Below are 13,860 nucleotides of genomic sequence, written 5' to 3' on the forward strand. Positions count from 1 at the left end.
CAAAGTGGCAAAAATTAAAGACAAAGAAACATTATTGAAAGCAACAAGGGAAAAATGACAAATAACATAAAAGGGAATTCTCATAAGGTTAACAGCTGATTTCTCAGCAGAAACTCTACAAGCCAGAAGGGAGAGGCATAATATATTTAAAGTGATGAAAGGGAAGAAACTACAACCAAGATTACTCTACCCGGCAAGGATCTCATTCAGATTCGACAGAGAAATCAAAAGCTTTACAGAAAATAAAAGCTAAGAGAATTCAGCACCACCAAACCAGCTTTACAACAAATGCTAAAGGAACTTCTCTAAGTGGGAAACACAAGAGAAGAAAAGGACCTACAAAAACAGACCCAGAACAATTAAGAAAATGGTCATAGGAACATACATATCAATAATTACCTTAAACCTGAATGGATTAAATGCTCCAACTAAAAGACACAGGCTCGCTGAATGGATACAAAGACAAGACCCATATATATGCTGTCTACAAGAGACCCACTTCAGACCTAGGGACACATACAGACTGAAAGTGAGGGGATGGAAAAAGATATTCCATGCAAATGGGAATCAAAAGAAAGCTGGAGTAACAATACTCATATCAGATAAAATAGACTTTAAAATAAAGAATGTTATAAGAGACAAGGAAGGACACTACATAATGATCAAGGGATCAATCCAAGAAGAAGATATAACAATTATGAATATATATGCACCCAACAGAGGAGCACCTCAATACATAAGGCAACTGCTAACAGCTATAAAAGAGGAAATTGACAGCAACACAATAATAGTGGGGGACTTTAACACCTCACTTACACCAATGGACAAGATCATCCAAACAGAAAATTAATAAGGAAACACAAGCTTTAAATGACACAACAGACCAGATAGATTTAATTGATATTTATAGGACATTCCATCCAAAAACAGCAGATTACACTTTCTTCTCAAGTGCGCATGGAACATTCTCCAGGATAGATCACATCTTGGGTCACAAATCAAGCCTCAGTAAATTTAAGAATATTGAAATCATATCAAGCATCTTTTCTGACCACAACGCTATGAGATTAGAAATCAATTACAGGGAAAAAAACGTAAAAAACACAAACACATGGAGGCTAAACAATATGTTACTAAATAACCAAGAGATCACTGAGGAAATCAAAGAGGGAATCAAAAAATACCTAGAGACAAATTACAACGAAAACACAATGATCCAAAGCCTATGGGATGCAGCAAAAGCAGTTCTAAGAGGGAAGTTTATAGTAATACAAGCCTACCTCAAGAAACAGAAAAATCTCAAATAAACAATCTAACCTTACACCTAAAGGAACTAGAGAAAGAAGAACAAACAAAACCCAAAGTTAGCAGAAGGAAAGAAATCATAAAGATCAGAGCAGAAATAAATGAAATAGAAACAAAGAAAACAAAAGCAAAGATCAATACAACTAAAAGCTGATTCTTTGAGAAGATAAACAAAACTGACAAACCAGATTAGCCAGACTCATCAAGAAAAAGGGGGAGGACTCAAATCAATAAAATTAGAAATGAAAAAGGAGAAGTTACAACAGACACCGCAGAAATACAAAGCATCCTAAGAGACTACTACAAGCAACTCTATGCCAGTAAAATGGACAACCTGGAAGAAATGGACAAATTTTTAGAAAAGCACAACCTTCCGAGACTGAACCAGGAAGAAACAGAAAATATGAACAGACCAATCACAAGCACTGAAATTGAAACTGTGATTTAAAATCTTCCAACAAACCAAAGCCCAGGACTAGATGGCTTCACTGGTGAATTCTATAAAACATTTAGAGAAGAGCTAACACCCATCCTTCTTAAACTCTTCCAAAAAATTGCAGAGGAAGGAACATTCCCAAACTCATTCTACGAGGCCACCATCACCCTGATACCAAAACCAAAGATGCTACAAAAAAAGAAAATTACAGACCAATATCACTGATGAATATAGATGCAAATATCTTCAACAAAAGACAGGTTCGAGCCCTGGTCTGGGAAGAGCCCACATGCCACAGAGCAGCTAAGCCCACGCACCCCAACTACTGAGCCCACATGCCACCACTACTGAAGCCCATGCACCTACAGCCCGTGCTCCACAACAAGAGAAGCCACCACAATAAGAAGCTCACACACTGCAACAAAAAGTGGCCCCCGCTCACCTCAACTAGAGAAAGCTTGCACACAGCAACAAAGACGCAACGCAGCCAAAAAACAAATTAAAAAAAAAAAAAAAGAAAGACAACCAGTTCTTGAGTACATAGATACCTTTCCTTTCTTAATGAATGGAGTAACTTATCAAAGAATGAGCCTTGGCGCCTGGCAATGTGGGGACACACCCACCTTATTCGCAGCATCTCTGGCCTGCTGAATTAGCTCCCGTATGCGGTCCATGTTGTCAGAGATGTTGCCCAGTGGCAACAGCTGTTGGTTGATACTTTCAATCTTGCTCAAAAGATCAGGCAGTTTGTTGGTTAATTTCTTTACTGTTGGTGAGATTACAAAACAGAAATTTATCATTGTGAGCTGAGAAAAGGTTAAATACATATGTTCTCATTGATAGTACTTGTCAAGTGGTATGTCTGGGTCCCAAACGTTGGACAGGATGACTGAGAATCAGGTAATACATTTTCTACATTATAGAAATACATATTATACATATTTCTATATAAATACATCATGGATCTTATTCTGCAATCTAGATATCAAATCATCTTTCTTGACCACTATAAAAAAATAAATCTTTGCTTTTTGATCTTTAATATTAATCATAATTCAATTCCTCATGATTCAGGGACCTATATCTCCACTCTATAAAAGGGAAAATCAATAGCAATGTTCATGGATTTTTTTCAAAAATCCTACTTGGTCCTTTTAACTAACAGAATAGCCATACTCTTTGAATAGATTATGTGAAGTTGTTTTTAATATTTTAATTTCTAAGATCAGACTTTACCAGGGAAAAATTAAAACTGACCAAAGCACATACTGATGGAGAAAATGGATAATATGTCCTGGGCAGAGAATGCCTGCTACCTGAATTATCTGCATCAGTGAGAGCCTTGTTGAAGTCTTCACTCCCGGTGCTCCCATAGGTATCCTTAATTCTTTCCACGTCTGTCTGAATGGGGTTGAGCCCATCTAGGACATCATTTGTGATGTCGTTGGCATTTCTGACCATGCTCTTTGCACTACTGATTACACCATCGATGTCATCTAATGCACACACAAACAGGGAGGGGTAAGTATCTAAAATGTTTGACAAAAGAAGCCAAGTCCAGTGGGTTAGGGAACTGCTGACCTCTCTGTATCCCACGAAGATCATCGCGGATGGTCGTGAGATTGGTGTCTACCAGCCCTCTCTGAATGGTCATAATTTTCAGAGTTTGCTGCAGGTTGTTGAGAGCCGGACTGATTTCTAAAATAAAATAAAGCAGCAAGAGGCAATTACCCTAAAGATCTTGATCCTCCGTGGGTATTGGTGACCCCTGAAGGAGCCAAGGTCTTCACAGCATTGAGCAGACCTGCATCTTAGGAGTCATCCTCGAGATGCCCACTGCATGCACCTAGACCCACAGGTCCTCCAGTTACAGAGGCCAGGAGCATACAGAGCCTGTGGTACCGGGCTCCTTGGAAACGCACATGAGGAAAGGGAGAGGCGTAATAACTCAGAGGGAGGCTTAACTTCCACTCTGCTCAGGGCGAAAGTCTCTGCTTAGCAAAGAAAAGGGATGTGTCTGTCTTGTTCGCTGCTGTGTCCCAGCACATAGTGCCATGTCTGGCACTCACTGGGGCTTAATGTTAGTATGTATTTATGGAACAAATGAATGAATGAACAAATGAATGAATAATGCATAAGGGATGCCCCTTCAGTCAAAAGTACAGTAAAGGAGTGTTGTTAAGAGAGCCTCACTGAAGCGAACTCACACACACAGTAGGCATTGTTTCTGCTCATTTCCAATCTAACAAATTTAAGGACATTCAGTGAAAGGAACAGAGTTCATAGACATTCCTAGCTGATAATATTGCCACTTTGGGGTCATGGAAAATGACCAGTGAATGCTTTAAGATCAAGTTGATGATATATGGCTTAAACTGTGATTCCAGGACTGGTTTAAATAACAATGTAGTTAGTATCCTAATCCTTTTTTTTTAAAGTTCATATGCATGCATGCATGCATTCATTTATTTATTTATTTATTTATTTATTGGCTGCATTGGGTCTTCGTTGCTGCCCGTGGGCTTTCTCTAGTTGCAGCGAGGGGGGCTACTCTTCGTTGCCGTGCGTGGTCTTCTCACCGCAGTGGCTTCTCTTGTTGTGGAGCACGGGCTCTAGGCACGTGGGCTTCAGTAGTTGTGGCACGTGGGCTCAGTAGTTGTGGCTCGTGGGCTCTAGAGCACAGGCTCAGTAGTTGTGGCACACGGGCTTAGTTGCTCCGCAGCATGTGGGATCTTCCTGGATCAGGACTCGAACCCGTGTCCCCTGCATTGGCAGGCAGATTCTCAACCATTGGGCTGCCAGGGAAGTCCAGTATCCTAATACTTTTAAAAACACATATCTTCACCTCTTAGCTCAAACTTTATAAAGAGAGCAGATGTCATACCAGGAAATTTTAATTTTTGAAATTTGCTAGACAAATGACTACATATTGTTTTGTATTTTCTTTTTCCTGTTTTCATAATTATTTTTCATTTTAATTTTTAAAAATGAAAAAAGATAAATAAATAAATGTATTTATTTACTGGTAGAAGGCATCTAACTGCTTTGAAAGGATGAAGAAGGTAAATGAGGGTTATGAGCTTGGATGGCTGCTCAGCTATGAATGACCACAGGAGACCAGAGAAAATCAAGACACAGCATTTTCTGAACACAGGAATTTGGTGAGATCGAGAGAGTTTAATTATTTTTTAAAAAAATCAAATTAAATAAGTAGAAAAATTTCAAAGACAAAAATGTAAAAACCTTCATGCTCCATAATGGTAGTGATTTTTGGTACTTTCAGTTGCTAAGATTTTAGGGCTTAAGAAATTTTGAAGCAGTTGCTCTAATGACCTGAAACTAATTACCTGGGCCTTAAGTAAGAAAGCAGCACTGGGGCTTCCCTGGTGGCGCAGTGGTTGAGAATCTGCCTGCCAATTCAGGGGACACGGGTTCGAGCCCTGGTCTGGGAAGATCCCACATGCCCGCGGAGCAACTGGGCCCGTGAGCCACAACTACTGAGCCTGCGCGCTGGAGCCTGTGCTCCGCAACAAGAGAGGCCGCGATAGTGAGAGGCCCGCACACCGCGATGAAGAGTGGCCCCCGCTTGCCGCAACTAGAGAAAGCCCTTGCACAGAAACGAAGACCCAACAGAGCCATAAATAAATAAATAAATAAAATAAACCCAAAGTTTAAAAAAAAAAAAAAAAAGAAAGCAGCACTGTACTACACATACCTCAATGTTATGTGTGTCCACATGGGATTAAACTAAGAATCCCCTCCCCCAAACCCAAGGCCAGGCCCAAACAGGTCTATCAGCCTCAAGATTTACTTAGATTTATGAGGTTCTAGTTAATTTGGTATATGTTAGAATATTGGGTAGAAACATCCCAGCTGTGAGTTTGCAAAGTATCATTTGCATGGACACTGAGATTCAAGAAGTGCGTTTGCTTCTAGGGCTGCCTCTCCTGGTCTCATAGGTTGTTTCCAAGCCTTTGACTATCCCAGCCTCCACCCTAACCCTCAATACCTTGCTGTAGCTTCTTCTGGGTTATCTTGGCTTCATTTAACAGTTTATCGCTGTTGGAACTCAGGGTTTTAGCTTTTCTTGGAACATCTTCCTTTATCACTGTCTGAAAGCAAAGTGTTTATCAGCTTGAAATGTGATACACCTTAGGAAATATAGTGTAAGAGTTTTCATCCTACCCCAAAGCCCTTATCTTTAATCTTTAAAGAATGAGGTTAGAAGGTAAGGAGGAGGCTTAAAAAGACTGTTCCTTAAATGATACAGTCAGGGCTCTAAGAAGACATCTGTGGCTTGGGGAGGCGGACCCATCTCTGCTGATATAATGACAAATTGTATGACACCTTCTCATTTTCTCACTGTCACTTGTACAATACCCTCTGCAGTAATGGAGGACAGAGCTGAAATGCTTTTAGGCTTTTAATCTTCAGGAGATAAAAATCTTCAACCTTCCGAGGTCTGTCCCCTAATTCTCTCATAGTTAATAATTTGTTCTTTATTTTTAGATATAGGAATATTATATGATGCATTTAAGATCCCATAGGACTCCACAGACATGCCCAGGTGTAAGACAAATGACAGGAAATAAATGGTTATAAAATTGTGTACAAAAATTTCTCTTCTTTGGTAAATGTTAATACTCAATACTCAGTCACAGCATAACAACATACCTGGTAAGAAGCAGGGTATAATACTTTCACGGTTCAAAATCAATAATCAGTGTGATTTCTATCTGGTTTTACAAATGATTTTTAAAAGTGGGCTACATTTATCAAACAGCCAAGTATATACAGAAATGACTTATATCTAGAGCAAATTCGAGTCTATTCTATATAACAAATTCTGGTCTAAAATAATGCTTTTTTCTATTCCTTGGTGCACACAGAAAGAAGATAGGAAAATGAGTCGTCTCCAGAGGGCCTGGAGAGAAGGTGCCAGCGCAGGTGCTCACCTGGAGGGCAGCCTCAGACGCGCTGGTGGCCTTGTCCGCTGCATCCTCGGCTGCTTTGATGGCACTGAGGATGTTCTCATAGGCGGTGGCAGCGTCCACGGCACAGCGTACCAGCTCATCCCCACTAGTGTTCCTCTTGATCCTAGAAAATGGCACAGGAGAGGGCTCCAGCGGCCCCCCTGCCTGCAGCTGAGCCCCCTAACCTCCCCATTCATTTGACAGATGGAGACTTGGGGCTGCAGGCTCTGCAGCTCTGCCCCAAAGATGCAGCTGGGAATCAGGCCCCTGCAGCTGGTCGGGCTTGGACCTGGGCCCTGGGTGCCGCCCTCCACCCTGGTCTGGAGACCCCACTCCCCCTGAGAGGCCTTCCCACCAGGCTCCAGCGGCCCCTGCAGTTAGACCCGCCAGGCCGGCCACTCACTCCTCCAGCTGCCTCGCCAGCTCCTGTAAAGACTGCGCATGCTTCTCTGCCTCCCCCACCAGGGATGCTTTACTGGACGATTTGGAAAGTTCTCTCACTTTGTCACTTAGTTCGTGTCTTGCTTCATTTAAAGTGACAGCTAGTTTTTCATATTCCTATATTTTCCAAGTAAACAAGAGGTAGTGTCAACTTAAGCAAAGCATGTATATGCCATCTTCTTGACCTCTGTCGTAAATGACGTTTCCAGGAAGCAACAATGAGAAACTGTTTTCTGAGCCCACTCACCACACCAATTACTCCTTGGTTACTTGAGATATTGACACTGATAATATTCTCCCAAGTTTTACCACCATTTTGAACATTTTCCATATGGTGGGTACCCACTTTGATAAATTTTATAAAAGCTCATTATTATCATTAGTGTATAGTTGTACTAAACCAAAATACCTTTTTTCTGATTTAGAAATAGCAATAATAAAAGATATTTTCAAAATGACCAATGGGCTGCTAAGAAATGTTGTCAATCTTTTACCAGTCCTAAATGTCTTCTGTTAATAATGTATGCCTGATATTTTATTTTATTTTTTAATTGTTTTTCAGCTTTACTGAGGTATAACTGACATACGACTGTAAGATATTTAAAGTGCACAAAGTGATGATTTGATATACGCATACATTGTGAAAGGATTCCCCCACTGAGTTAACACATCAATCAGCTCATATTTTATCCTCTTAACTTTTTTGGGAGTGGGGGTGAGAACATTTAAATTCTCTTTTAGCGAATTTCAAGTATACAATATTGTGTTATTAACTAGAGTCATATTGCTTTACATTAGATCCTCAGACCTTATTCATCATCTTAGAGATGAAAATGATATTTTAAAAATAGCATCACATTTTTTTTTGTTATCACAAAAGTAACATTCACTCACTGCAGGCAAATTAGATAATAGAGACAGATATAAAGAAGATACATCATTCACCCCTCCCCCAAGGGACAACCACTCTTAACATTCTGGTATATTTTCTTCCATCTAAAAGGCATATACTGGAGAAAAAATTCGTTAGCAGATCTCATAGTTTCCTCGAAACATAAATTAAATGCTTTTCAATTTTCTAGAGAACAAGTTTTGCCTCTACCTCATGGCTTTTACTCATCAGCTGCAAGGCAACATTAATTTGCAGTAAGGAAGAGTCTGCAGTAGCTAGATGCTTGGTGAAGTCACTCTGGAGGGAATTCATTTCTTTAACTTGTCTCTGGAGAGAATAAAAAGAATGTCTGTGAGCTTCATGGTATATTGTCAGAAGGCACAGGCATATTTATTGGACAACAGCATAGAAGTAATTTCAGAGTCAGAATGTCTTCTTGCACTTAAAGGTCATCTAGGAAACTCCAAAGCCATGAGACATCAGTTCAATTTGTTGTGTAGGTGTGTTGTCATAGTTTCCACAGACAACATGCCAAGGAAACAATCGCTGTCACATTGGAGAAGGTTTCTACACTGGGGTCAACCAGGCCCATGAGGTGGATGTATAATTAAGCTCTGGCTAGTGGATCAGAACGAGGGGTTTTAACTAAGGAAATCAGCACCAACCATCAGCACACTCTACATGCCGGTCCCAACGAAGATGTTGGGACACTTCAATAAGGAAACACACAGGACTTTAGGATGCCAGGGTGGAGGCTGCCAGAGTTCAGGGACCCGTAAAATTGGATCCTGCTCCGTCCCCCTTGGCAAAATCAGTGACTTCCAACAGAGGTGTTACTACCTGAAGAGGCTTTGGGAGTTAACCATATTACCATCTGCGAAGATATTAGTCATTGTCTTTTACGAAATTCCTGGGTTTTTTTGGGGAGGGGGTGTTCAGTCCTATGTTATTCCACTTTGATCTTACTGTCATTTCATAGCCCCTCACACTTTTGTTGTTGTTTTAGCCTACAGTGTTCACCACTGAAATACACACTATAGAATTCGAGCTTTAAATTCTCATTGCAACTCCTGCATGTGGCCTGTATTTTGACTTATTTCCTATAAAGCAAGTAATGGCTTAAAATGCCTTTGCTGGTGATTCTGATAATGATGTTTACATATATGACACAAAAAGTCAGTTATTTAAAGCATACATTGTACACTTCGAATTAATTATAACAATATTAATTTCTCACCTATTTGGCAGCATTATTGGTCCAGCACTCTATCAGCCAGGGGTGGGGGTGAAGTGATTTGCTCTACTTTCTCTGTGGTTTAAGTTCAGAAACTTTCTGGCCGCTGAGGAGTAGCAACTACTTTGATTTTGCATTTAATGCCTCGCTCCTATTTGATTAGGGCTTCCCGTAAAGACAGCTGCCTGGCTCTGCCACTTTATTAACGATAAAGATTCCTGTTCCCTCATCCTTGTCATTAACCAAACCGTGCAGATTCTGACCGTGACCTCACCTTGATGGATTCCAAAGCTCTCTCGTTTTCTCGGTTGAGGCCGGTGGCCTGCTTTGCTTGGGCACTGGCCTCCTGTAGAGCGGCACGGAGGTCACTGAGTTTGGCTTCGTATTCATTTAAAGAATCTCGTATATTCTTAACAAGCCCATTGTTCTCCACCTGGTGGTTTTCCAGCCAGCTCCTTATCCGAATCAGCACTGTAATACATCACCTTTTTGTTTTCCACTTGAGACATGAGTACATTGGAAGCTAACTTATAAAGACTACAGAAGGAGAATTGAGTTTCTACTCACTTCATGGTTTTCCTTGAACTTGCAAGGGAACAGGAAAGGAAACTAGCATTTATGTTATGTTATGCACACACTGTCTCATTTAACTTTCGTGACAACCACATGAAAACAGTAATTATCATCGTCGTGTTTCAGATAGGAAAATGGATGGCCTGAGAAATTGGGTGACAAGGTTTCAGCCTTGGGACTTGAACTTGACCTGCAGAGCACAAAGCACATGCTCCTTCTACTAACTGTCTCCTTGCAGCTCAAAGCCAAGGCTAATATTAAATTTAAACAATACAAATGCTAAAAGAGAACTGCTACTATCTGTAACCACTGATACATCATTTTACTAGAGAATAAAGGTCAGTATTTGGAAAAATATACACCAAATTATTATTTCTTACAGTTTTGAGCTAATGAGGCTTTTTCCCTAACCCAAACCTTTAGATATATTCAGTCATTTCTAGTATATTCATTTTGGGAGGTAACAGTAGTGCTAATATCAATGTATGATTCAAAACCTCAATGGTGATAAGGTGACCATTAAAAATGATATGAGAGAGCTGAGTGGAGATGAATGAAAGAAGAATGAAAATGCAGTTAAAAAGGAACAAGAGGTATCAGTGTCTAATATCCAAGAAGAAACTTTTTTTTTTTTTGCATCATGGTATGATATTCTATTCTATGGATAAAGAAGATGTGGTACATATATACAATGGAATATTACTCAGCCTTTAGAAAGAATGAAATAATGCCATTTGCAGCAATATCGGTGGACCTAGAAATTATCATAATAAGCAAAGTAAGCCAAACAAAGACAAATACCATATGATATCACTTATATGTGGAATCTAAAATATGACATAAATGAACATATCTATGAAAAAGAAGCAGACTCACAGACATAGAGGAGACTTGTGATTGCCAAGGAGTGGGGAGGGAGGGAAGGATAGAGAGTCTGGGATTGGTAGATGTAAACTATTATACATAGGATGGATAAACAACAAGGTCCTACTGTAGAGTACAGGGAACTATATTCAATATCTTGTGATAAACTATAATGGAAAATAACGTGAAAAAGAATGTATATATATGTATAACTGAAATCACTTTGCTGTACAGCAGAAATTAACACAACATTGTAAATCAACTATACTTCAATAAATTAAAAAAAAAAAATGTTGTTCTGTCCTATGGCTTCTCAGTAATCTGAAGGGGCCACCTATTTTCACCAAATGATCCTCTACCAGTAATATACGCTGAAAAGACGAGCCCCTCCACCTGGCACCGGTAACTAGATATTGCACTCCGCACACTGTATTTCAAACCAATTAGAACGGATTGCATGCAAGAATTTGGGAGGGTCCTTACGAAGCTGAGCCTCTTTTTTTTCAGCTTCTGCTTCCCTCAGGTTCTTCCCAAAGTTGCGGTTCCTCAGTTCCCTCAACATGCGCTCTGCTTCCGCCAGCTTTCTGGAAAAATCATCCAAAGGCAAGTTGTTTCCTTCTCCTTCTGTCCTAGAGATCTGCTTCACAAGAACTGGAAAACATCAAGCAGTTTATTAAACTGGGAATTCTGGACTCCAGCAGACTACTAAAAAATAAAAAAAGGCCGAGATTTTTATGGAGGGTTCATATTGGTTTTTTAGTATCACTACAGGCTCTTTTTCATAATGTTGAACTCTTTCTTTGTACCACAAAGGCTACAAAGTAATATGAAAGATGTTTAATTGGGCTGAGTAACTCTTCTTACTGTGCACATTCCGGATGACATTTTTAATCTTCGTGTCCAGCTCTTTGGCGCTTTGGGTTGTCCGATCAACATTGTTATATAATGTTTGAGCTTTTCTGGAATTTATTTGAACCTATATGAAAAACAAATTGATGAGCAACAAATTAAGTTGATGGGAGGAAAAAACTAACAATATTCTGAAAGCCAAAAAAAAAAAAAGTTAATGTTATTGACCTAACACATTACCTTTTCTTGCAAAGTTTCAAATTCGCGATTCAAGTTACTCAGTTCTTTTTCCAGGCCATCCAGTTTTGATTTATGATTTGAAATAGTGGAACGGTAGCTGAGCAACTGGCTCTGAAAGTAAAATACAAAGTTAATCTCACTTTAGAGTAGAAATTTGGAGGGAAGTCTTACCAACTTGGTAAACCTGGTGATGATGTGAAAAGATTCATTTAGCAAGACCAATGCTGATCCTTAGGAAAAAAAATATGGTTCTTTGAAATAGGCCACATGAAGAATAAATTTCTGATGTAAGTTGCGATATGGCTCTAAAATAAAGTAGTAAAATTTAAAAACATGAAGCGACAAGAGATACTTTACTTGAATTAACGATCTAACCTTATAGAAATGAGGGTGATGCCACTTACTTGATGTATTAAGGTTTAGATTCTATTATAAAGAATTGTTCAGTTATTTTTAACCTATATGTTACCTGATAATACTAAAAAGAAGTGCCTATGGCTACTCTATTCAAGGACTCATTAGATTCAAAGAATTATAGAGCAGGAGAGAAATTTGTAGCTCATTTAATTGAATACCCTTATTCAATATGAAAAAAAATGAGAAAACTGAAGCCCAAAGAAGTTGGGTGACCCATCCATGCCACAGCAGTACAGGTGATTACTGATTGCTTCAGGACCCAAATCCTGGTCCCCTGTCCTTTTTGGGCAACTAAACAGCCTCATTACTTTTAGAGGGTGACATTGCCTCATATAATATCTAGAGTAGTAAATATTTTCAATTTTTTGGAAAAAAATATGTTAATACCTTGAGAATTTTTACAAGAAAAAAGCAAAATTATTATCTCTATTTGCACATGAGAACCAGCGTTGGGTAAAAGAGCACAGGCTTTCCAGCTCAGGTCCACACCCTAGGTTCACCACTTAATAGATAAGCTCACTGGGCCTTATCTCCTTCATCTGTATATTGGTGGTTATAATATTAAGCTGCTGGGTTGTTTTCAGTGGTAAGTGGGCTAATGCATTATAAAATGTCACATACATACTACCGTTCAAAAAATTAGTTGCCTTCTCATATATATTCCTACTGAATTTTCATAGTGTTTGTGTGATGTTGCAACAAGATAGTTCTATTTTAATTTTGTTGTAGGCAAATGAGGCACATCATTCTAAAGAGTGTTAGTAGAAGTATAAGAAGTAAGAAGTATAGTGGGTAAAGCATGGTCTTTAGAATTTCATCTTGTGTATGAATAATGGTTGACAATCAATCGCCCTACTTTCAAAACCCTCACCAATCCCAGACATCAGAGGTTACAGAGAACAAAATTATCTGTTGGATTTTTTTTTACACTTTCCTCAAGTTCATACAAATCTATAAAAACAGACTGACATTTTCCTGAGTAGATATTCTTCTATTTTGTCAAAAAAAGGTTACAATTTTCTGTGACTTTCTACATTCACAGAGCAGGTTAACACATGTAGATTTTATTAATTCTGTTTTGTTATAATCTGCACTAGGGGACAAACTGGAATTTATGCAACAATGTCCTGACTGTTTCAGATGTTTTATTTTTAATTTTTGCAGACAGGAAGACAAAAGTCATTCTTACCTTTGCTCCCCTTTCTGTAATGCATCTTTTTATTCTCAGCCTGTTTTTAAGTATGTCAACTTATTTTTGTTTTTAAAGCAATTAATTAATGGTGGGCTTTAGTGAGACTTTTATTCTGTATCCTGCTTGGAATTCACAGGACTTCTTAGAGTTGTGAGTTAATAGTTTAGCCTCAAAATTGGAACATTTTCTACCGTTAAATGCACAAATATTTTTCTGCCCCTTACTCACTTCTTTTTTCTTCAGTGACAACAATTACATATAGGTTTGGTGACTTGATGTTGTCCCACAGGTCAATGAGGCTCTTTCTGTTTTTGTTCGTTTGATTTTTTAAAAGTTTTACTGAGGTATAACTGACATACAACAAAAGGCACGTGTTTAAAGTACACAATTTGATATGTTTTGACACATGACCCATGAAATTATCTCCACAACTAAGATAAGAAA

General features: G+C 38.9%; 1 protein-coding gene across 3 annotated transcripts in view; it reads right to left on the bottom strand.

Annotated features, from left to right (window-relative positions):
* Positions 1-13,860, bottom strand: part of LAMA3 (laminin subunit alpha 3) — a 243,722-nt gene that overhangs the window by 38,060 nt on the left and 191,802 nt on the right. For all 3 annotated transcript variants that reach the window (XM_082418551.1, XM_082418549.1, XM_082418550.1), the window contains 11 exons: positions 11,808-11,918; positions 11,583-11,694; positions 11,202-11,369; positions 9,556-9,752; positions 8,258-8,374; positions 7,118-7,272; positions 6,697-6,838; positions 5,751-5,853; positions 3,323-3,439; positions 3,058-3,237; positions 2,365-2,507 (listed from right to left, as the gene is read on the bottom strand). In XM_082418551.1, the coding sequence (XP_082274677.1) occupies positions 2,365-2,507; positions 3,058-3,237; positions 3,323-3,439; positions 5,751-5,853; positions 6,697-6,838; positions 7,118-7,272; positions 8,258-8,374; positions 9,556-9,752; positions 11,202-11,369; positions 11,583-11,694; positions 11,808-11,918 (1,545 nt within the window). The remainder of the gene's footprint in view (positions 1-2,364; positions 2,508-3,057; positions 3,238-3,322; positions 3,440-5,750; positions 5,854-6,696; positions 6,839-7,117; positions 7,273-8,257; positions 8,375-9,555; positions 9,753-11,201; positions 11,370-11,582; positions 11,695-11,807; positions 11,919-13,860) is intronic.

The sequence above is a fragment of the Balaenoptera physalus genome (assembly GCF_965194825.1).
Source record: "Balaenoptera physalus genome assembly, chromosome: 12".
NCBI lineage: Eukaryota > Metazoa > Chordata > Mammalia > Artiodactyla > Balaenopteridae > Balaenoptera > Balaenoptera physalus.